This window comes from Otolemur garnettii, unplaced genomic scaffold (genome assembly GCF_000181295.1).
Source record: "Otolemur garnettii isolate 467f Iridium unplaced genomic scaffold, OtoGar3 scaffold00061, whole genome shotgun sequence".
Lineage (NCBI taxonomy): Eukaryota > Metazoa > Chordata > Mammalia > Primates > Galagidae > Otolemur > Otolemur garnettii.
In genome coordinates this window covers 1,435,943-1,460,647 of record NW_003852456.1, presented here as the reverse complement: position 1 = coordinate 1,460,647, position 24,705 = coordinate 1,435,943, and the positions used below count along the sequence as shown (strand labels likewise).

At 38.4% G+C, this 24,705-nt stretch overlaps 1 protein-coding gene across 2 annotated transcripts in view; it reads right to left on the bottom strand.

Annotated features, from left to right (window-relative positions):
• Positions 1-24,705, bottom strand: part of FAT1 (FAT atypical cadherin 1) — a 119,120-nt gene that overhangs the window by 25,922 nt on the left and 68,493 nt on the right. For both annotated transcript variants that reach the window (XM_003792765.3, XM_023514906.1), the window contains exons 4-10: positions 15,183-15,244; positions 13,800-14,129; positions 13,224-13,434; positions 10,908-11,047; positions 10,372-10,647; positions 10,034-10,244; positions 440-4,507 (exon numbers count right to left, since the gene is read on the bottom strand). In XM_003792765.3, the coding sequence (XP_003792813.1) occupies positions 440-4,507; positions 10,034-10,244; positions 10,372-10,647; positions 10,908-11,047; positions 13,224-13,434; positions 13,800-14,129; positions 15,183-15,244 (5,298 nt within the window). The remainder of the gene's footprint in view (positions 1-439; positions 4,508-10,033; positions 10,245-10,371; positions 10,648-10,907; positions 11,048-13,223; positions 13,435-13,799; positions 14,130-15,182; positions 15,245-24,705) is intronic.

Genomic DNA, 24,705 nt, shown 5'->3' with positions numbered 1-24,705 from the left:
TTATTTTCATTTTAGATATTAACTAAAATCAATCCCTTTCATCACTTTTAATTTTTATAAAATACATATCTCAGAATTTATACAGAATTTTATTTCAGGCTAGGCACAGTGGCTCACGCTTGTTATCCCACCACACTGGGAGACCAAGACAGTAATTGCTTAAGCTCAGGAGTTTGACACCAGACTGATCAAGAGCACCATCTCCATCTTTACTAAAAATAGAAAAACTAGCCTGGCATTGTGGTGGGTGCTTGTAGTCCCAGCTACTCAGGAGGCTAAGGCAGTAGCATTACTTGAGCCCAGGAGTTTGAGGGTGCTGTGAGCTATAAGGCCACAACACTCTACCCAGGGCAACAGAGTAAGACTCTGTCTCAAAAAAAAAAAAAGAAAAAGAAAAAAAGAATTTAAGTTAAACCAGTTAGTTTGATTTTATTTTTACCTGTTATGAAATATGTAACCTGTCTGTTAATCTCTTCAGAATCAGCATCCGTGGTGCTTAAAATGGCAATCACACCCCCTGGGGGGTCATCTTCACTCACAGTCCCTTTATAAATCTCTGCTGTGAATCGTGGTGGGCTATCATTAACATCAGTGATGGTAACGTCCACGACAGCTGTGGAGGAGAGCTGAACCTTCTCTCCATGATCTGATGCAACCACTTTAATCTGGTAATTGGCTCTCTTTTCATGGTCAAGTTCCTTTAGGGTTGTAATCCAGCCTGTTTCCTTATTAATGGTAAAAGATTCAATGACTTCTTCACTTTGTGACAGATCCAGGCTATACGTAACTTGGCCATTGGTTCCAGAGTCCAGATCAGATGCCCTGATTTGGATGACTCTACTTCCTCCTGGCAGATTTTCAACAACAAATGCCTCATATGGATTAGATTCCAAGACTGGGCTGTTGTCATTTGCATCTTTCACTTGGATACTAACCTCTACAGAAGCCACTATCTCGTTATCATTGTGAGTGCACCTGGCCAGTATGGAGAACTGATACCACTTGGTTGTCTCATGATCAAGGCCCTTCTCCAGTTTCAGTCTCCCACTCTGTCTGTCAATCACAAAGACCTCATCCCTGTTACTTTCAGGGGTATTTCCTTTGATCAGGCTGTAAAGAACAGTCCCGCTATGTTCTGCATGGATGACATCTATTTCTGTTCCAATAGGTATGTCTTCTGAAACTGTGTAGGTATAAAAAGGTTCTGAAAACTTTGGAAGCTGCATTTCAGGTGGAAGAATTTTAATATAGACTGGAACAACAGATTCTTTTGGTGGAGACCCATTATCCATAGCCCTAACAAAGAAAGTGAAGAACTCATTTTCTAAGCCAATTAGGCTTTCCTTTGTAGTAATTACGCCAGACAGTTTGTTAATTTCCAGATTCTCTTTGACACTTTCAGAATCTGCTTCAATGGCATAGGTGACATCAGCATTGGACCCCTCGTCAGCATCACTTGCAAGAACTTTAATGATGGATGCCCCTTTGGCAGCACCAGATCCGATGTTTACTTCATATTTGGTTGCTCGAAACTGTGGTGCATTATCGTTGTCATCTGTGAGGATGATGTTAATGGTGCAGAAAGCAACTTTTCCCCCAGTGTCTTTAGCCATTAAACGAACTGGAATTACTTTCTCTGCTGGAGTTTCTCGATCAAGTTTTTCCAGAGTGAATACCTGTCCTTGCTCATTTGTGTAAAATCTTTCTTTGGCAAAGTCATTTACAATATGGTAAGTAATTTGACCATAGATGCCGGAATCCTCATCAGTGGCTTTAACCTCAATCACCAGAGTGTGTAAGGGAGCGTTTTCAGCTAGTTCCACTTCATATTCATTCTGAACAAAAACAGGACTGTGCAAATTGCCTCCAATTACAGTTACATGAACCTGAGCTGAACTTCTAAAAACTCCATCAGAAACAGAAATGTTAAGGCTATAAAATGGCTTCAAGGTGTGCCGGCGCAGGCTTGAAAGTGTGATAATCCCTGTTTCACTGTCAATGACAAAAGTTTTATGATCATTGCCAGATAGAATGGAATATTCCAACTTGTCTATGTCTGAACTGTCTGCATCATAGGCCTTCATACAGGTCACAAATTGCCCGGGAGCAGCATGCTCGCTGATTTTGGCTTCGTAAATCTGTCGGTCAAAGAGTGGTGGATTATCATTGAGGTCAGTGACATCCACTGTAACAATCACATCACTGCTCAATGGGGGCATACCACCATCGACAGCCCTTACAAAAATCTTGTGCTGTTGAGACTGTTCAAAATCCAAGGTTCTGACTAACGAAATGAGACCGGTGCTGCTGTCTATGTGAAAATGATCATGACTCTTGCTATGATTCCCAAACATGTGGTAAGAAATCCCTCTATTTGGTTCTGAATCAGAATCTGTTGCTCTTACATGGACAACAGATGTTCCAATAACAGACGCCTCAGACAGGGTGGCGGCATACGACTGGTGAGCAAACACAGGAGGGTTGTCGTTGATGTCCTCCACTACAATGTCCACAAATACTTCAGCATGAGCCCCAGTCAAGGAGTCAGTTGCTCGTACACTCAGCTTATATGCTGGGTGGGACTCAAAATCCAGAGGAGCTATGACATTTATAACTCCAGTATTGAAGTTAATGGTAAATTGGCTAAAAGGATCTCCATCTGTGATGCTGTAGAACACTTTCAACCCTTCTGGGCTGTTGGCTTGTACATGGACCACAGGGCTGTGCATCTGGACATTCTCTACAATCTCTGCACTATAGAAAGTTTGCTCAAACACAGGCATGGCTTTGTTTACAACAGTGATGGGAACAATAACTTCAGCTGAAAACGCTGGGTTTCCTCCATCTTTTGCAACCACTGTTATAAGATATTCTTTATTTAAGGTGTCAAGTTCAAATTGCTTTTTCAGTGAAATTTCCCCTGAAGGTCCAACTTGAAAGTGTTCGTGATGTTCCTTAAGGTAGTAATGTACTTCCCCGTTTTTGCCACTGTCTCTGTCTACAGCAGTGACATAGCGAATGACATGGTCCACCTCAGTGTCCACTTTAACAACAGCATAGTAGGGAAGGTTGACAAACACTGGTGCATTGTCATTCTGGTCTTCTATGGTGACCTTCACAACAACGTGGGCTACTGCTGAAGGCCTTTTTTCTTCTGTCACTTCCACAACCACATCAAATACCTCCTGTTGTTCTCGATCAAATGGAATGCCGGTGGTTGACAGCACTCCTGAGGTGCGGCTTATTTTAAACCTTCGATCTGGGTTGAGGATGTGATAAAACAAAGGCTCATTGATTGGATTTCCAACAGCAGTAATGACAGCTAATGTTTTGGCTTCAGTGGAATTCTCTTTCACTACTGCAAAGTAGGAATCTTGGGTAAACTTTAGTTGACTTTCTTTGCTTTCTTTCACATTGATTTTAACAGAGGTGAAGCTGGCAAATCTGCCATCAGAAGCTCTAACAGTTAACTCATAGCGGCTTCTTAACTGAGTTGTGTTTTGTACAGTTAGGGTACCAGTCTTATAGTCCATTAGAAACTTTTCCCCAATGTTGCCTTCAGTGATGGAATATATTAACTGGGAGAATGCACTTGAATCAGCATCTGTAGCATTTACTGTGATGATCTTTACTCCTCTGTATGAAGGCAACAGAAGAGATGCCTCATATACTGACTTGGAGAACACGGGAGGGCAGTCATTAATGTCAATTACATGTATGGTCACATTTGCTGCATATTCAGCAAATAGACGTGGGGTTCCCATGTCATGCACTTGCACAGTGAAGTGGAAAATACTTGTTTCTTCATAGTCCAGACTTAGCACTGTGTGAATAGCACCAGTGTTAGAGTCAATAGCAAAGTATTTATGTACAGAAGGTTCTACGATGTGATAAACAAGCAAAGCATTTGATTCTTTATCACTATCAGTTGCTCGAATCACGAGGGGGACATTCCTGTCTGTCAGGACCACACTGTTAATTGAGGCTGATTCACTAATGAGTCCAGTATATTCCGCCTGCATAAAAACCGGCAGGTTGTCATTCTCATCCTGTAGGTGTACTAGAACAGTTGTATTAGTAGATAGACCAGCCATGTTAGTTCCTTGTATTATCAATGTGTAAATAGGCAAAGTTTCAAAATCCAGAGATTTTTGAGTGATGATACTTCCAGAATGTGGATTAATGTCAAAAGCGTCACCTATATTTCCATCTTTTATTTCATATATCACTGATGACTGACTATGGGCAGTGACCATTCCAACAAAACTCCCAGTGCTGACAGTTTCACTGATTTCAACAGAATATTCTTTTGACGTGAACTTAGGAGAGGCATTGTCAGCAACTGTGACAAAGACATGCACGGAAGTTATTTCACTCATTGGTGGATTGCCTTTATCTGTAGCTTTTACGATTAAATCATATTCCACTTGGTTACTTCGGTCTAATTCTTTGGCAGTTTTTATAGAGCCCAAGATGGGATCAATTGTGAAAGAATTTCCAATATTTCCTGGAAAGAGAGAAAAAAATAAGTTAGAGAAAATTACAAAGAGCAATAGAAGCAGTATTTGGAGAAACAGAAACAAATACAGAGATCTTAAAAAATTATATTCTGAAATTAAGGAGAAAGTTGAAGGATAACACTTGTTTTATTTTTATCCATCTGAAACCAGGTATACTTTCCAGAACTTTCTTCCTAAATTATGAAAAACAAGCAACAGAAGAAATATCACCCTGTACATAAAGCCCAAACTCACTTTCTGGGTTGAGCTGGGAATGTGCTGTGGAAGGATATGATTATTCTTCCATAAAACAGTTGAGTTAATAATTTTCCAAAATCCTTCTAAAACATGTTTATATTTTCAGGAGTCTTAACTCACAAATTCCTAAGATTCTACTTCATTATAAGGAAATACAGGTAGCCCCCAGGTTACAAACAAGATAGGTTCTGTAGGTTTGTTCTTAAGTCGAATTTGTATGTAAGTTGGAACAGGTATATTTAACTACTGTATTAGTGGACAGACCAGCTATGTCTGTAATAGCCTCCATTCTTAAATGGGAGTCATACATTAGTTGTATGTTTGTAACTCAGGGACCCACCTAAGTCACCACCTATGTCTTAGTCACCACTTATGTCAATTCAATGAGAAAACTTTCGTGAAGCTACAGAAAGGTTGCCCCTTATTTTGAATATTCAGCAAACTGATGAATAACTTTGTGTAACCCATCCTGCTTTATGGGTTTTGAAGATTTTAACATTTCCTTCTTAATCTTTTCCAGGTCAATTTATCTTCTAGATCAGTGGTTCTCAAGTAGGGACGATTTTGCTCTGAAGGAGACATCTGGCAATGTCTGCTGACATTTCTGGTTGTCACCAGACTTGGAGGCAGAGAGGCTTCTAGAATCTAAGGGTTAGAGACAAGGGACACTTCCTAATATCCTACAGCGAACAGGACAGCCCTTACAACAAGACATTACCTGGCCCAAAATGTTAACAGTGCTAGCTGAGAGGCTGCTCCAGAAGGGTTGTTTCACCTGCTTTTCTTTGCACCTTCTCAGGCTGTACTGTATATATATACTTACTGCTACTGTGACCATACAATATTCCCTAGCTTTCCACCATTGATTGAAATCTTTGTGAAAAAACCGGTAGCTTTCTATAGCTCTTTTGGGTAGATGAAGGCAGTGTTTGGGCCTTTGGGTTTGATTTAGCCATGAAATCCCCACCCCTTTCCTGTTTCATAAATGAGTGCTCAGAATTCATTATCCTTGTTATAGCACAGAATTTATTTTCCCCATGTGAACTGTTACACTTACCCCAAACAAAGTCCACTTGCCACTTAAATGCTTTCTCAAATTCTTCCTCTGCCTTTGCAGTCAGTGCGGCATTCCTCAGAGCAGGACTGCTTAGCATTGAGCTGCAAACCAGGGGACTGACCAAGCACTTCTTTCTCCATGTCATTAACAGCAAACACTTCCTCTACAGTCTTCATTTCCTTCCTTTCATACATTTTCCAAAAAGCCATGACCATTTTTTCAGAGGGCAGATCTAGCCTGGTTTTCATTAAGTCTGCCTGACTCTGAGTCCAGGCCCCAAGGCAGTGCCTTGTCTACAACAGGCGGAGGTCCAGGCTCCCCTCAGGCCCTGGAGGTTGGACCTTAGAGCTGAACGTGGCCCGCGATGGGGACCTGCTGCCTCAGCCAGCTTGCTCAGATGCTAATTTCTGTGCCATGTGTATTTATGAGAGCCATTGATCCCAGGTCCTCTCTCACAGCACTGTAGACAGTCATCAGAGTTCCAGGAACCTTTCCTCATGCTACCTATGTATCACCCCTACCTTCCAACACTGATGGACCACCTGGCCTGACGCTGCCTGTGGGAACCATGGCAACTGTTTCCATCTCCACCCCTCAAATTTCTCAGTGTATGTATCCATAAAGCAACTGACCTACCACATCTTATTTTCATTCTTCTAATGCATGTCTCTTATTTTGTACACGGAAATCTTATTTTGACAGTAAAGCAAAGGCCTCGATGGAGGAATGAATAGGTTTTATCCGCAGCATGTTCAAGCTGAACCCTCTGCTTTCTGTCAGCTTGCCTCCAGCCCTCCAGTCATGCTGGCAAACTCCTCACCGCCAAACCAGTAAAGCACACTTGCTGTGTACACAGCCCTTACATCTGGTGTCTCTCTGCCACAGCTGTCCTCCCTAGCTATTCCGGCTGCTTCTCCCATGCTGTACTCCAGTGCCCCCTACTCAAGAGTGTGCCTGCAAGAGCTCCTGTGACCTCCCTGTCCAGCATAGCTCTTCCATCTTGTCACCTTGGGTTTTCTTTACAATACATATTACAATCTCGTTTTTTATTGGCCATGGAGAAATAGTCTTTATTATCTGGAGTATCTTAATTTTGATACAGATGACTCTGAGCTTATCAATGATAACAAGAAGGATAAAGAAGAACGCCACAAGTGACATGATATTGATATAAGGCAGAAACTATCACTTATAGATGGGAAAGCAATTATCATGTTCATGAAGGGAACACTGAGGGAAGCTGGGTGGCTTGAGTGTGCCCCAGCCTGGTCTAATAATAGGTATATTCACCGAACACTGAAATTTTCTACCGTGTGGCATTTGTGAATGAATTAATAAGGCAGTGGGGAATCTGTACTAGGATGGTGGTTTATTCATTAACTGAAGCTGATACACCAGCAACTTATATGTAATACTAACTTGCTCTCTGCATATGAACTAGGGACATGTAGCTAGACAAACAGATAATTTTTGCTCTTAAGTTATCACTTTATTTCACAAAGCTGTGCAGGGAGTCTCTTTCTTCTCCTGTGGACACAATGTGGAAAGTTACAGCAAGGTCCTGCTGAATGGCCGACAGGATGGCAATTTCTACCAACTTTCACGGCAATTATATTTAGGTTTGGGAAAGAAAACCATTTCTAATCAAGGAGTGTATTTACTGAGTATATCCTCCATCTAACAGAAAGCATTATAACACTTTTAAAGTGGTGTTCCAATAATCTACTTTTGAAAAAAGACAAAGTACTGGGTGACTCATGCCTATAATCCCAGCACTCTTGGGAGGTTGAGGCAGGAGGATTGCTTGAGCTCAGGTGTTTAAGACCAGCCTTAGTCAGAGAGAGACCCTGTCTCTACCAAAAATAGAAAAACTAGCTGGATGTTGTGGCTGGCACCTGTAGTCCCAGCTACTCAGGAGGCTGAGGCAGGAGGGTCACTTGAGCCCAGGAGTTTGAGGTTGCTGTGAGCTGTGATGACACTGCAGCAGTCTACCCAGGGTGACACAGTGAGATTCCATCTCAAAAAAGAATAAATAAAAATAAATAAAACAAAATAAAAAAATAATAAAAATAAAAATGACATAAAGAGAAGAAAACTTCATGTAGCCCAGAGCATGGCCGATGTGTCTCTAGCACAAAACTCAAAAATATCTTTTAATTAATTCCTTTTCCTTGAAGACTCCTAATCAGACCAAACCTTTTGCTCAATAAATTACTGCTAATTAAACATGCACAGTTATGAGCTGAATTTATAACTAGTCTTTTGAACTTTACTAAATGTAATCTGACACAAATTAGAAACAGGTGGTTATGAATAAACTACAAAATGAAAGGCAGTATGAACATTTCGTAATTCATACTATTCCAACAGGTACATGCACAATTTTACTGTTTTAACAGTAGTGGTTTCCCACAAAGAATTATTTAGCATAATTTTTATATTACCAAAATGATAAAAATATCTTCTTCTAAAAAGTCCTAATTCTACAATGGAATAGCCTACTGGTCTTATCTATTCTTTGAGGGGAGACAGAGTTCCATTCTTAGAATACCAAATTACTAATTCCATCTGTCACTACAAGCATTCAAAGAATGCACATACTTTTAACTCAGACACCAACAATCACATTTTAACCACCCAGTTGTTGAAAATTATGTGAAAGCTAAGGGAAAGTTTAACATTTTCTCCTACATAAACCCTGTCAGTTTGTCTTCAACTAAATTACTTTATTGAAGTGTTCAGGCATGCACCAATGGAATGCACTATTTTTTTTTTAACTGCTAAATTTCTGAACCAGTGGGGAAAAAACCTTAATCTTTATTCAAGGCACTACCTACACTACATTTTAATGCTGCAGCTACCGGCACTATATAAGGTCTTATTTGTGAATAATGAACTCAATTTGTTTATTTTAAGGGAAACAAAGCCTCAAGTACATTAAGAAAACTATAGTTGTTTAACTATCTGAAACACATCAGTATTTTTATAATTACTCTCTTTACTGAGATTTTGATTACATGTATAGCTGATCCATACCTCCATGAATTCTAATTCCTAGAAGAGACGATTTCTAAATATATAGAGCTATAAACTTTAAAAACTAAAGTCAAATTAAATGGAAGAACTTAATTCTCTCGACTTACTGCAAAGAGGACCGAAAGAGATTATATACCTGGTACTAACAGTGGCACTGAGGAAAATAGAAAACTGTGAACTGCTTTCTCTCATTTGTAGTATTTGGCACAAGTAAAAAAAGTCTCAAAGCAATGTGATTTCTGACTGGAACTAGTGGCAGCCCCACCTATTCTGGCAAAGCCTGAGTACTCCCAACAGGTCACCAGTCCCATGAACCCAGCTTGACCTACCCGTGGAATGCACAAATGAAGCAGGAATGGCAGCACACAAAAGAACCTAGAACAAAAGCCTTCACTTTGCCATGACTACTTCTTGGTCGCCCTCCTTCTTGCTCTCCCCACGAGTCTCCGGGTTTCCTGACCCATCATTCTTGGAAGAGCCGTCCTGACCTGCAGGTCCCAGTCGTCTCCCTGTCCCTCGCTGCCTCATGCCCAGCTCCAACAGGTCCATGGCATCCTCAACATTCCTTCTAGTCCAGATCCAACTCTGGGGGCTATTCTAACTACCTAATTCTATGAATGAAACTCAACTGGTTAAAGGTAAATGGACAAAAAAGGCTAGACTGGAAATGGCAGGAGGGGCATGACAGTTGGCATTGCTTGAGTCAGAATTCTGTCATGAGATTTCCTGCTCTGCCCAAGAAAAAATACTCTGACAAAAAAGTATAAAGTTAAATTAGTAAGCCAGCATCTTTCTGAGTGTGTTTCATAGTTAACTTGATATTATGGAGGAAAAGGTGTGGTTATACTAATTTTGGAATTACCAAATTGGTCAAATAAAGTTTTCTTTACTATAGGACTCCTCAGAGTCTTACATTATGCTAATACTGTGAATCCTCAAGAAAATTATGCGAATACCATGAATCCCTAAGAACTTTACCTGAACTTAGTTAAGATTCTACCTTTGCTCTATGACTGGCTAAAAGTTGAAAAAAAATCCTCTTCTTTCTCCTAACATGTAAAATATTGTAGCTAGCAATAAGTTTAAGCTATTTTTTGCAGAGATATACAGAAATGCTTCATTACTCAGAACAAATTTAGGAAAAGAAGTACACTCCAGGAAGTACTGAGTGCTCCAAGAGTACCTGATTCAATCGAGTACAGCACTTCAGCATTTTCCCCTTTGTCTTTGTCCAGAGCTGTAATCTGCAACACCACTGAGCCAACAGCTGCAGACTCGTATACCCGCCCTTCATAGGAGGAACTGGTGAACCATGGGGCATGGTCATTCATGTCACTGACATTGACAACAATCCTTGCAAAGTTGCGTTTTACAGGGACATCTTGATCTCGTACCTGAAAGAATCAGTACATCATCAATTCGGTTAGGGAGTTTCCATAGAAATGATTAAAAAATCACTCTCAAATACATGAGACTTTTCAGGACTCAAATAGTGGTAGAAGAACAAGCAGAATGCCCTACCATGACTGTGAGAATGTGCTGGTGGATGGCTTCATGATCCAGTTTTTCAGAAGTATAGAGAGAGCCAGTTGCAGGATCAAGGCGAAATTTCTTCAGACTCAATGGATCTATGCTACTCTGCAGAGTATAGATGAGTTTGTTTTTTTCATCCTTATCTACAGCACTGATTTGCAAAATTTCTGTTTCTGGCACTGTATCTTCAGGAATAGTAACTTCATATTTTGATGTAGCGAACTGAGGACGATGGTCGTTTGTGTCTATTACTTTGATGAATACCTGTAATGAATAACAAAGTAACCCGCATAATAAAATTCCTAATTACATTTTAATATTTAAAGCAGGAAAAAATCATATGTACATTGATAAAAAACAATATTTCAGCAAAATGAAACGCAAGTATCAGAGAAATATAAACAACAAAAATCTAGAATCAAAAACTTCTTAAAACTTAATTTCTCACACAGCCTGTGGACCCTTTAATCAGAATGTTACCTTACTCTTTCCTCTCACAAACACACCATTAGTAATTCACTTACCTGAGTAAGGATAGTGGTGGTTCCATCTGTAGCCTCGACTGTGAGGTTATAGTTTGATTTTTGTTCTGCATCAAGAGGTTTGGCAACGATGATGGTTCCAGTGCTCTTATCCACATCAAAGTGACTGTCGAAGTTGCCACCTAGTTTAAGTGAGGAAAAAAATCAGTAAAAGCAGGTCACAGGATGAAAACCTGTCATTATTTTGTGGCTTTCTAATATTTAATGGTAGTGGAAGAAAACTTCCAATATACTGATCAAAGTGATTCTAAGCAGCAAGCATTTTGAAAGACAAGAGCACTCAATTAGGAAGACAATGCTTATTAAGGCAAAACTGAACCCCCAGTTGTTAAGGAAGCAACTAACTGACAGAAAGCAAGAAAGCAACTGTGGAAACAGGAAAATACTGCTGATATTGTCAAGGGAGTTACTTTCGACTTTCTTTATCAGGGGTTCTGAGTATCTCTTCAACTCCTATCTCAGCAGCTATATGAAACATCATTGGCCATTTAAAAGTTTAAGTATTAAAAAGAAATGTTTTTGATATGTTGAGCATACTGCCCTAGCAAAATAACTAATAAAAATAAATGTTAACACTGAAAATAAATAATGGCAGTTAAGTTCAATTAGTCCTGGCTACTACACACTACCTGAAAAAAAAAAATACTTTCCCACTTTTGCCAAATACAAAGCTTAATGAAGCAAAAGTTTCTGTCCTATTAATGTTATCCAAATATATCTTCAATTACATTCTACATAAAATTCTCTTTCCAAATCTACTGAACTTGAGATATTTATATTAATGATATGAAATGGAATGAAAATAAATGTTTAATGTCACAATGAAGTTCTATTACATTACTAAATCTAACCAAAAACAAAACAACACACACATACATAGTCTTAAATCAAATCTAAAACTATGGATCTAGGGATGTATTGAAAATCAACATGTTTATAGTAGGAATGCATGATGATGTGCACACCATGAAAAGAAACAGCAATCAAAGAAAGTCACCGGAAATAAAAAAGTTATAAAAAAAAAAATCAATGCTTTTACTTTAGATCTCATAATCTGAGGCAAATTATGTGATCTCAGCAGATACCTTCTGCTGTACAGTTCAGGTCACAAGTCATCTGAAAGATGTAAAAAACTTCGCTAGCAAGTGTGTCTCCTGGCCAGCCAAAAAGGAGCAAGCAAGCATGGAAGGCAAGCATAGAATAAGAACAGTCAATTAAACCCGTCCCAAATGCAGTGAGTATTACACAGCCAGGTCAGATCCTGTACAACAGTGGGTTCTTGAACTGGCTATTTGATAAGAGTTAACAGAAGCAAATAAGCTATTTTGATTATAGCTAAACTATGAAAATAATATTTTTATTTCTTCTCTCAAACTAAATCCCAATTGTTTCACAGGTGTTGATGATATCAACAATTTCATATACTACCCCAAACTGGGACAACAGTCCAGCCTCTGACTAAAGTTCCAGAGAGGCAAAGCCTGTGCTGTTTGCACCCCAGTGTGGGTCCCGTCAGCTTTTACCTGCTGAAGGAGCCTTTAGGAGTAATACGGCTAAGGACAGAGGAGGAAAAATACAAACAAAGTTTGAACTAGAGATGAACAACAACATACACTTTTGATCCTAAATATCTTTGTAATTAAATATTGTGAAAAAATAGAATGATAAAAACTAAGATGCCAAAGTTTAAAGTGAAATTTTTAAAGTATGTGTTCAGAGGGTATTACATTCCACGTCTGAGCTAAAGTGGATGACAGAAAAGGAGGAAGAGAAGACATGGCTTATTAAGCATGTAAATTTTATTATTAGAGGGTGAATGAATCTAATAAACCATGTTTCTTCTTGAAAATGAGATAAAACTAAAAGGCCACAGCTGGCTCTATAATTTTAAAGTTATACAAATCAAAATTTGCAAGCTTCTTACCTGCAAAATGCCCCCTCTACATGTGACAATCACATAGGCATAGCTACTTTAAATGTTTCAAACATATTCACAAAAATAGGTCATGTATTAAAAATTAAGAAGATGTGTTTTTGGACCAAAACATTTAGGTTTTTCTACATCTCCTTGACGTGCCTTTTTAAAACTTTACTTTTACATTAACAACTGGGTGGACAGAGAGCACCAATTTAAACAAGTTTAATATATATTGTGAAAGGTTTTGCAATCAAAATATTATACTGAAAAGCAAATTCTCTCTACCTACAGGTCTTATTTCCAGTATTAAATCATGAGATGTGTAGGTTCTGCAGGTTCTCTTCAGTGTAACCTGGGCAAGGACTACCAGGAACACTTACCAGTGATGTCAAACCAAAGAGGCGTGCTGGGAGGCTCCACAGAAATCACTCCTATCATGTGAGCAACTGGATCACTCTCCATGACAGTAAAGGTAAAAAAGGATTCTTCAAATGCAATTGGCTCCAGGGATGGTTTGGGTCTGGAGATCCATTCAATATGGAGTCTAGTGGTTGATGACTTTTGTGGACGACCATTATCAACTGCCTTGATCTATAAAATATGCACAGAGGGGATACAAAGAGCAAATCAGACTGACATCCTATAACTGAAGCACAGATAGGCTCAGTGTTAAAGTGAGCCAATTGCAAATATTTAATATTTGTATACCACGTGTTTAGTGCTTGACAAAGAGGAACCACTTTGTGACCGTACTCAATATAAATAAGCAGCAACTGGAGTGACAATAGAAAGGGAAAAAAGAAGCCATACTTTTCAGATTTTATCAAACTTGATTGTTAGATCACAAATACTTAAGCCATTTTACTTTAGGAATAAAGTTTTAAGAGAAGAAAAACATGACTAGGTTTACTGTCCACTTTTGTAAAGAACTAAAAGGATATGTGGTCTTAACTCACTGAAAGAATATCATATTCTCCAGCTCCAGAAAACTTTTTGGATGAAACCACTCCAGTTTTTGGCTCAATGAAAAATTTGCCATGCTCATTCCCGTCCTCGATGCTGTAGGAGATTTCTGCATTGGGACCTTCATCTTTGTCTGTAGCTATGACACGGTAGAGAGGCTCTCGTTTGGCGTTTCTTTCTCGGTCTGGTTTTTCTCGCTCTGGGAGTCTGATTTTGTAGAACTTTTGCAAGAACTGAGGTTTGTTGTCATTTTCATCAAGGATTTTCACAATTACTCTTGTAATGGTTGATTTGGGGGGGCTACCATTGTCTGTCACAGTAACCTATTTTTTAAAGGTAACAGATAAACAAATGTTTTTAAGATCTTCTACACAGAAGTGGGTCCTTCCTAAAATCAGCATTTGTGTAAACCTCTATAGTACACAGGCCACCTTCTCTCATTCTGACAACAGACTAGTGAGGAAGCCGCTCCTCCATTTTTTTTTTTTTGCAGTTCTTTTGGCCGGGGCCAGGTTTGAACCCGCCACCTCTGGTATATGGGACCAGTGCCCTACTCCTTTGAGCCATAGGCGCTGCCCACAGATCCTCCATTTTTATAGAGGGACTCAGGGAGGATATGACAGAAAGAGCTATTTGCTCTCACTTTCCTGCCCACACAGTCTTTTTCCTAAACTACTGTGATTATAAAGTCAACTTCACTGTAACATTAAGCTACCAAAAATGTAATACTTTATTTAGGCAGTAGAAGAGATTGGTGAAGATTTTAATTCTTAAAGAGTCCTCTTAAAAATAATATATACTCTATATACTTAAAAATAAATTCTCGATTTTAAAGCTTCATCAATAAAATATATTAAATCATCATTTTTAAAGTATATGTTAAGTAGTATACCTTTTAATACTAGCAATCACCATTTTATTTTGGTTATTTTCTTATACAGAAGTTTTAAATGCTTCAGAGCAAAGACATAAATAAATTTAATATCAACTCACTAATATTTTTAGGAAAAGGAATTAAATTAATTTTCATTTTAAGTGAATCATCCACTTATCAGAAAGTACACAGTAAAACGTCACTTATCCAAATGACTGTCTGCAGTCACATTTGCTCCCTGTGTGTGCACGTATAAAGTGCAAAGATGGGAACAGAGTTGACAACAGCGGTCAGCATTCTAAGAAGAGGACAGGGCAGTAGGAATAAGGGACACACAAACTATATTCATAAAGTTTTCTTTACTTTCCTTTTAATTAGTGAACAGAAAATAATACAATGAAACATTAACAGGTATGACTACTGGCTAATGGAAATACGATTATTCTTTACCATGATAACTTATAAATATTTTTTAAATAATTAAAAATAAAGAAACAGTTACTTCTAATATGTGTTCATCTTGTTGTTCCCGGTCTAGTTTCCTTGATGTTGTTGTGATGAGACCTGTAAAATAACAACAGAGCATTAATACCCCCATGACAAGGTAAATTCAAAGCTCATTTTTCTCAAGAAAAAAATGATTACTAAAGAAATTTAATTTTTTAGTATGATTTTTTTTATTATCTACAAACAACAAAATAGTTCCCCCTCCTTAATGACTCAAACACCTTGAATAAGCAAGCATTAAGAAAGAGGGAAAATATGGGTGGTGCCCGTGGCTCAAAGGAGTAGGGTGCCAGCCCGATATGCCGGAGGTGGTGGGTTCAAACCCAGCTCAGGCCAAAAACTGAAAAAAAAAAAAAAGAGGAAAAATTTTCCATTTATTAGCAGTTTCAATATACATTTTGTCAGAAAAGATTTTTAAAAAGTCAGATGAAGTTATGAGGATTTCCATGTCATTCATATCTACTTTAACTGCTCCAGAGATAGCTGAGAATTTATAGAGAACACGCAATTGTGTTCAAAAGGACAATGAAAAACATAATGTTAACTATAATTTATTACCTTAGAACCACCTACCCTCAAAAATGAAAATTTCTTATACAGAGTTAATGTGATTTTTCCAGGTAATATTGTTCATTTAGTTTCTTATAAAATTAGAAAGTAAGAAATTCTTAAAGAAATTTCATATTCTTTGTGTTTTTAGTTTTCTCAGCAAACTAGAATATGTTTCAATTTCACTTTAGAACTCGAATTTTAATAACTGTGGATCTGTCAGCATATGTGGGAACCTAGAAGACCATTAAACTTGCTAAAATGCATTTTTGTAAAACAAATAAATTCCCCTAACCACTACAAAATGTTCTCCAACCTGCGCTGACAATGGACAAGCATGCTGGGTGACCTGCACCTCAGACCTGAAGATCAGGTAAAGCCAGTGTGGCAGGATAACTACTGGGGTTCAACCTCCTCCTGCCCCGCATTCTGTGCTTTTTCCATAGGGAAACATTTTAAATAATTCTTATTTAAGAATAGACTTTATTATTCTAATTTATTTTTCTCCTGCAACCCTAATTTCATAGATCTACCTAATAGTTTAAAGGCTATTCAAAGTGTTTCTCTAATTGTAAATGAGAAGTTTGTGTTTTCATTTAATTCAAAGTATTTTTTCATTAAATAGTTACTAAAGATCTCAATCAACATGACTGCCCTCACAACTCCACCAAGCAGTGCACTCTTTTTAACAGGAATGAAATTAAGTGTGCATCACAGCCAGATACTGCACTTTTCCAAACTACACTTAAAGATTATAAATGTCTCAAGGAAAATGCCTCATGTGCTTCAGAGTGTGAAAATGATGCTCAAAAGACCTTTTAAGTTGATCTCCTCTTTCCCTATCAACAATTTACCACCTGTTCTTGACTGTAGTTTTAAATAGGTCAAAAATGACAATAAATCACCTTGGTTAGTCTCACCTAATTGCCTTGAAGTATCCATCAAAGTAGCTATCAGTGGTGACACCACGTAGAGTACAGCGTGATATGCTCATGACGAATGCTCTGCACAGCGCTCAATCACTCCCAGCAGCACTGAGCAGGTACCCATTAGCAAACACTAGTCCCCACTTTACTGTTTACTTATGGCACACCAGAAGGCTAATCAAGGTGTGCCTTCATCCACACTATCAGCTCAACATACAGCCAGAAAGTAACCTGACCATCTCCTTCCTAGATCTGAAATGATTTGTACAGTCTATAAGCTTCAAATTAACCCTTTGATAACTCAGAGGAATGTTAATTCCATTCAAACGTAATGAATTGTAAATGTCCCCTTCCTCTCCATCTTAGCCTGACCACTCCTATCCACTCCTTCACCGTTCAGTTTTAACTGAAATGAGGTTAAGCTCATTTTCCAGGCCTACTCTGACAGGGTTAGTCTAGGTCTTGCTGCTGGGTCCCAGCCCAAACTTCCTCTACCACAATACTACCCACTCAGTAGAAGTTGTCTTTTCTACACAGTGAAGGCCTCCCAAAGGAAAAGGACTTTATCTTTCTTGCATAGTTTGCTTAGGCAGCCACAGAGCTTTCTAATCTTCAAAAAATACTTAGATGTATGAACATGTAAATTTTTTAAACTATAAAAGAACAGAATTAAAAATTCTGTTATGTATGAGAAATATATACATCAACTACTTTAAACCTGGGAATGATATAAATTTACAGCTTATCAATGAGCAAACAGCTCGAAGTGAACCCTCAGTGTCCCCAAAGCCAAAGGAGAAAATTTTAAAGAAGAAGAACCCCTCCACACATTTCAGGGAGTCCTGGAGGAGAGGAGAAAGCAAGAGGCAGGAAGGTGACTAGGAAAGGTATGTCTTTGATAAAGAGATTTTTCAGCATGTTATTAATATAGGACGTTTAAGAAGTGACAGTAAATGAGAGAGAAGATGAAAGTCTAGACCTGGCTAACAAATATAGCAGCCACTAGCCTCTGAGTGGCTTTAAATTTAACTACAATTAAATGAAATTTAAAATTTGGTCTCTCAAACACACTAACCACATGTCAAGTGTTCAACAGCTCCCCGGGGCTAGTGTGTGGATGGGAAAGGCAGATGCAGGAAGTTCTTCCTACTGAGCAGCTCTAACCTAGGAGTGATATATAACCCGCAGATCCAGGTCCTGTAAGAACCCTGCAAATTTGATTTACCTTCTTTTTTTTTTTTTTTGTGAAGAACAGATAAGATACCTCAGACTGACCAAAAATGGAACAAAACATATCCTTTCTTTCTAAATACAAGACAAACTTACCACAAAGACTGCTACCAAGGGTCTCACAGGACTTTTCCCAAATGGAAGGCTGGAGTGGGGGGAGAGGGCTTAAAATAAGCCCCTCTGAGAGAAGGGGTAAAATTAGGGCTTCTCTCAGAACTTTCATACAAAATGAACCCTGAAGAGAAAACTAAATTTTCTAATGAAGGAAGAAAATACTAGGCACATCTGAGGGTGTCTTTTACAGATACAATTTTAGTTATACAGATCAACCACACCGGAAGCCTAACCCCCTGGGAATACCATCCCAATATCCTACACTTGGCTTTGCCAAGCTAGCTACAGAATCTCTTCCACTACATTTTATCAACTTTGTAGGTATTAAATGTCCTAAAAAGCATATCCATTTCTTTCATTTTAAACATCTTTGCCCATGTGCAGTATGTTTTGCTAAATTTCACAACGATGTTCTTAACAGAAACAGTACAGGATTTCAGAACTAGAGAGAAACCTTTAAAATCATCAAGCCCAGCTGCCTGAGCCAGAGTGAAGTTGAATTTTTCCAAGGTTACCAGGAAGTCACTAACAAAGCCAGGATTAGATTTTAGTTCTCCTCAGGCTTCAATGAGAGGTTTTGTTCCCCTTCCTCATCATATCAAACTGCATAACTTACTGCACTATGGTATTCCAATTCTCCATAAACTCTGCATTGTGACTTTCATAAAGCTAAAAAAAGAAAAAAGATTAATCATCATTCATTGAATAGGCCCCCAAAAGCAAGATAGGAAATTAAAGAGAAAGCATATGCAACTGCTTTCTTTTGTAATTTTGTATTTTATCCTTCTTTTCTGCAAGTACCAATGAATTAAATATACAAATGAAAGAAGAGAAAACTAGAAATTTTTCTTTCCTTAGTGTAGAAAAACAATGCATTCTATATGCTAATAATATATGTAGATGGGCTGAGATGGCAAATAATGTATCTTCTCACTAATTAGCAGTTACAAATTTATCCTATAAGTAGATGTACAACTAAAAAACCAAACTTTACATTTTATGAACATCATTAAAAAATTATTCTTAGCCTTTCAGTGCCACTTTAGACACTTAAAGAATTCATTCAGAACACAGAAAATGTCAGGTTAGCTATAGTGTTGATATAAAATTTCACTGACATTTCTTATAAATCAATACTAAAGAGCATCTCCAATGTCCTCAAAATCCAAGAGAACTATAGGCTTCACCAAGTACATATAGGACATAGACGTGAACATTAAAGGACCAGAAGGTGAAGACAATAACGGGAATGGACTGTGTATATATTCACTCAACTATTTTGTGCCATCCACTAAGAAGGCAGAAATGATTAAGACACAGTCTTGTTTTCAAGAAACAAGGATAAAGGTTAGCAAGTTGGCAAAGACCAGATTTGAGAAACAGAAAGACTGGGCTGGCACCATGCCTCATGCCTGTAATCCTCCCACTGAGAGGCCGATGTTGGGAGGACTGCTTGAGCTCAGGACTCCAGCTGGGATGACAAGACTGTCTCAAAAAGAAAACCAGAAAAATCCCCCAAAACCCAGAGTGCAGAGTACATATAGAAAAGAAGACCCATACCCTTTCTACCTCATGCCAGACCTACCAAGTCATAATCTCCCCTGGTGAGGACCCAGTTTATCCAAGTGCATAAAGGCCTCCAGGTGATTGGGAGATCCAACACACGCTTACAAAAGTTGAAAAAACTCACCTTAATAGTTTGTTTTTGGTCATTATAATGATTACTACTGGACACATTCCGGAGCAAAGTATATTACCTATTTCTTAAAAATACTATTTAAGATACAGAAAAAATCTAATAGGACTGTGGATATATGAGAATTATAAAGTACACAAGAACTATAGTTAACACTGCAGAAAATACTTCAAAGAAGTGGCCAGAAGAGCCTACCTCAAAATCTCAATTGGTCTTAAATTGCTTATCAAGGCCTAAAACATCTCCCAGAATCTTCTTAAGAAATCTCCAACTACTGACCAATAATTAAATCCTATTAAATAAAATGTAGTCTTTCTAACACAAACAAAAATAAGATCTAAATGGTTATATAAATTTCCTTTTAACAACATATTTTGTTTTTTTGGAAATACCTATTGTAATGGGTTGAATGATAAAAGATTATGTCAAATGTGGAACCTGTGAATGTGTCCTTATTTGAAAAAGGGTCTCTGAAGATGTGAGTTAAGGACCTCAACTTAACTTCAACTTCCAAGAAAAGATCATCCTTGACATATAGGGCCCTGAATTCAATGGCAAAAATCCTTTTAAGAGAAAGGCGGAGGGAGACTTGAGACCCAGGGAAGGAGGACACAAATGGAGTAATGCTGTCACAAGCCAAGAAATGTCTGGAAACTCAAAGGAACAAGAAGCCTTCTCCTCTAGAGACTTCAGAGAGGGTGGTTCTATTGACACTTTGATTTCGGACTTCTAACATGCAGAACTGTGAGGAAATACATTTTTGGGGTTTTTGTTGTTTGTTAGTTTGTTTAAGGGATTGGGGGGGTCTCACTCTAACACCCGGGTTGGGATCTAGGGGTACAATCATAACTCACTGCAGCTTGGGAAGTGATCTTCTCGCCTCAGCCTCCTAAGCAGTTGGGACTACAAGTATATGCCACAGCCCAGCTAATTAAAAATAAATTTTTTTAGTGACAGGGTCTTTCTATTTTGCCCACTCTGATCTCCAACTCTTGGCCTCAAATGATCTTCCTGCCTTTACCTCCCAAAGTGCTGGGATTATAGGCATGAAATAAAATATTCTTTTTAATTAAACACATTGATCTGTGTTCACCTTTCATCTGCCAAAACTGTCCTTTCTACTTTAGTCATATTTCTCATTCTTCTTAGCCAAGAAAAACACTTAAAATGCCTACTACCAGAATAAATTAACATAACACATATAAAACAAATATTGAAGACATTAGAGACTGGAGTATAAATAAAAGTGTTTTAGAACTTTATGGGATATGTATTTCAAACCTTGGGCTGGGGGCTCCTGAATAACCTTACATTTCCATGGGGTAATATTGAGCCTTTTTTGAGTTAGCTAGGCTATCAAAGAATTACATGGACTACTCCCATGTATGGAGAGCAATGAGGACGATGCAATTATTAATTTATATTAATTTTTAAAATAAAGCATTAAAGTAAAACAAAGCATTGTGAGGTGGAGAAACAGAAGACAGTAACTGCAGAGTTTTGAGTAATGTGTGACGGTCACTGTGCTAGCACTCCTTCCAAGGGACATCCTAGACTACACATCTGTACTGAGCCAGCTTCAATCAAATAAAAAAGGCCTCAGGACAAGGTTGCTCACTGCAGCTCAGGAGCTCTCAGCTAAAGGCCTGAGGGCACACAGCAGGCAGGCAGAGGGCACTGTGGGCACCCAAGGGTGGGGTAGAAACAAACCAAAGGGCAGCATTTACCAGTTCAAACTCTTGTGACTCTTCCTCCAACAGGGGAAAGGGAAAATCATTCTATTAAAAAATCTCTTACTAGTCAAATGGAAAGTAGTATTACACAGCCACCATCGCCCCCTTAATATTATACTGGATACAATAAGTGAATATGGGTGGCCTTGTCCTGTAAAGACCTAAGCCAGGGCTGGATCACCACAAAATGCTACCTTGCAGACAGACAGGGAGGACAGCATCTCTTCCGTTTCCTATTCTAAAAATATAGACAGCCGTGCCAGTCATGAGTTGTTCACCTCTTCCTACAGTTACCACCCAGCATCTAGCCATGAGCATTCTAGGCCCTGAGCTCAGAGAGACTGCGGCACTGAGCTGTCCTTATTTAGGTGGTATGCTGAGACTACATTTAACTGTGGCCTGTTGAGAGCTTTTTTGGCAGCTGTGGCCATCTGAGCAGCTATTGTTTGTCACTGCAAAACTGGTGCCGGCAGGATTAGGCTTGGAGCCAAAAATGGAATTCTATTCATGGACCGTCGAGGCTGGAAAGCAGCTCAGAATTAATTTAGTTCAAACTTTCAGAGTTCCAAAGAAAATACTAATAAAATTAATCAAATGACTAAGGTCACACAGGGAGTGACTGTGCAACCACCATACCCTATAATCCCTGGACTTCTTTTCTGTTTGTAATTCTATCTTACTAGCTGTTTCTTGTTGAAAAGTGATGGTATTAAAACAGCAGATCAACAGCATTCCTATAAATGTCAGATACAGCAAGGATAGGAAGGGGAAAAGGCACCTTTGTAAGTAAGGTTACCGTCATGTTGACTTAAGAAGTGTAATCTCACTTAAGAACTTAAAATACAAAAATCTTAGAATTTTAGCAAATAATATTCAGCAACATACTTAAAAACCCAAAAATTGTTTGATAAAATCTATCCTAAGAATTCAAAGTTAATCAACTTTAGGCTAGAAAGCATGTGATTATAACACGCGCAGAAAAGGGATCAAGTAAGTGGTGACTTCTTTCAGATTTTAGCAAAAATGCGTTTTATAAATAAAAATGGGCATGAGAAACAGGTAAGAAAAAGCTTCAGAATTCACCTTAAAATACTCGCATATCTTGGTAAAAGGAATACAATGAGGTTAAACAAACAAAAAAAATTCCTGCCATTGTAACTTGACTGGCCCTTAATTTCCTTCCTTTGCAGTTATCAAATGTTGGGGGGAGATGTTACCGGAAACCCTTGGAAGTTGTTTGTAGCTGTAGCCATTTCCTATTGCACTTTTTTCAGTCTCCGTTCCAGCCATAATAAAATGCCATTTACTTGGGTTCAGAAAGAAACAATTGTGAAGCAATACTGGACTAGCACATGATGAGAACCAAGTGTACTTAGTAGCATCTTGTGACTTCATCATGCTTTAAAGATTATTACATGTAAACTACATAACTCTGCCAAATCTGTCTGCAATTGCAAATCATTTTTATACTGAACATAAAATAATTCTATATTGGATAGATATATACTATCTTACAATATAGCAAATGAACAAAAAACATGCCACCACTTAACAGTGACTTCTAAAAAGCATTCAAATTATAATGTAGTAGTTTGAGTAGGTACATCTCAACAAAGAATAATGAGATGAAAAGAAATGGAAGAAATTGAGCAGTGCCTGTGGTTCAGTGGGTAGTGCACCAGCCCCATATACTGACGGTGGTGAGTTCAAACTTGGCCCCAGCCAAACTGCAACAAAAAAATAGCAGGGCGTTGTGGTGGGCGCCTGTAGTCCCAGCTACTCGGGAGGCTGAAGCAAGAGAATTGCCTAAGCCCAGGAGTTGGAGGTTGCTGTGAGTTGTGACGCCACAGCACTCTACCGAGGGTGACAAAGTGAGACTCTGTCTCTACCAAAAAAAAAAAAAGAAATGGAGGAAATTACAAAGATTTGTTAAGCACACATAAAGCTACAGGGTGAGTTGGAATTTGGAGCTCTGAAATACTTTTATTAGACACACCAACACAAAAAGGCATGAAAATCTCAAAGTTCTAAGAGTATTTTATCTTCTGAGATAAAGTTATTTTTCAAAGTAGAAGAGATATAACAGTATACTAATCAACTGGTAACTAATATTCCAACTGCTATTTTTTTTTTTGTTTGTTTGTTTGAGATAGGGTCTTGCTCTGTTGCTCAGGCTAGAGTACAATGGTACGATCACAGCTTGTGGCCTCAAACTTCTAGGCTCAAGTGATCCTCCTGCCTCAGCCTCTTGAGTAGCTAGGACTATTGGCATGCAGCCAGCTAACTGTTTTTAAGAGATGTTCTCATGGCTCGGTGTCCGCAGCACACTGGTTACGGTGCCAGTCACAAACACTGAGGGTGGCGGGTTTGAACCAGGCCAACTAAACAATTGCAACAAAAAAATAGCCAGGCGTCGTGGTGGGCACTTATAGTCCCAGCTACTTGGGAGGCTGAGGCAAGAGAATTGTTTAAGCCCAAGAGTTAGAGGTTGCTGTGAGCTGTGACACCACAGTACTCTGCCCTGGGCAATATAGTGAGACTCTGTCTCAAAGGAAAAAAAAAGGGATGTTCTCACAATGTTGCCCAGGTTGGTTTTAAATTCTGGTCCTCAAATGATCCTCCCACCTTGGCTTTCCCAAGTGCTGAGATTATAGGCCACCATGCCTGGTCTTCTAACTGCTATTTTTTAAATAAGAATTTTAATGACTCAGAAAAGCAAAATAGGAATCATCTTTTCTAAGTATTCTTTCTTAGAACAATATGGGAAAAAAAAATCAATTTTTACATCAGAAACATCAAATAGTCTACCCCATGGACAATAATTTAATAATATTGCTTAACTTGTCCTGTGTACATCAAAAATCAGGAATCAGAATATAACAATTAACTTGTTTTTGTGTGGTCTGCAAGCTAAGAATGGCTTTAAACATTTTCAAATGGTTGAAAAAAACTTTTGTGGTACATGGAAAGTATGTGTAATACAGATTTCAATGTCCACAAATAGAGTTTTAATGGAACATATCCCTCCTCACTCATTCCATTATTGTCTATGTCCGCTTTTGTACTACAATGACAGAAGCCAGTAGTATGACAGAGAACGTATGGCTCACAACCCAAATATGCTATGGGCCTTTATAAAGTTTAATGACCCCTCCAGTAAACAGTTAAAAGTAATTTTAAACATCTTGAGTTTTTTAGAAGTTTCATGTTTTTCTGGTCTGAAAGTGCCATAGAAATAAGGTTATTAGCCTGAAAAGCAAATATTCTATA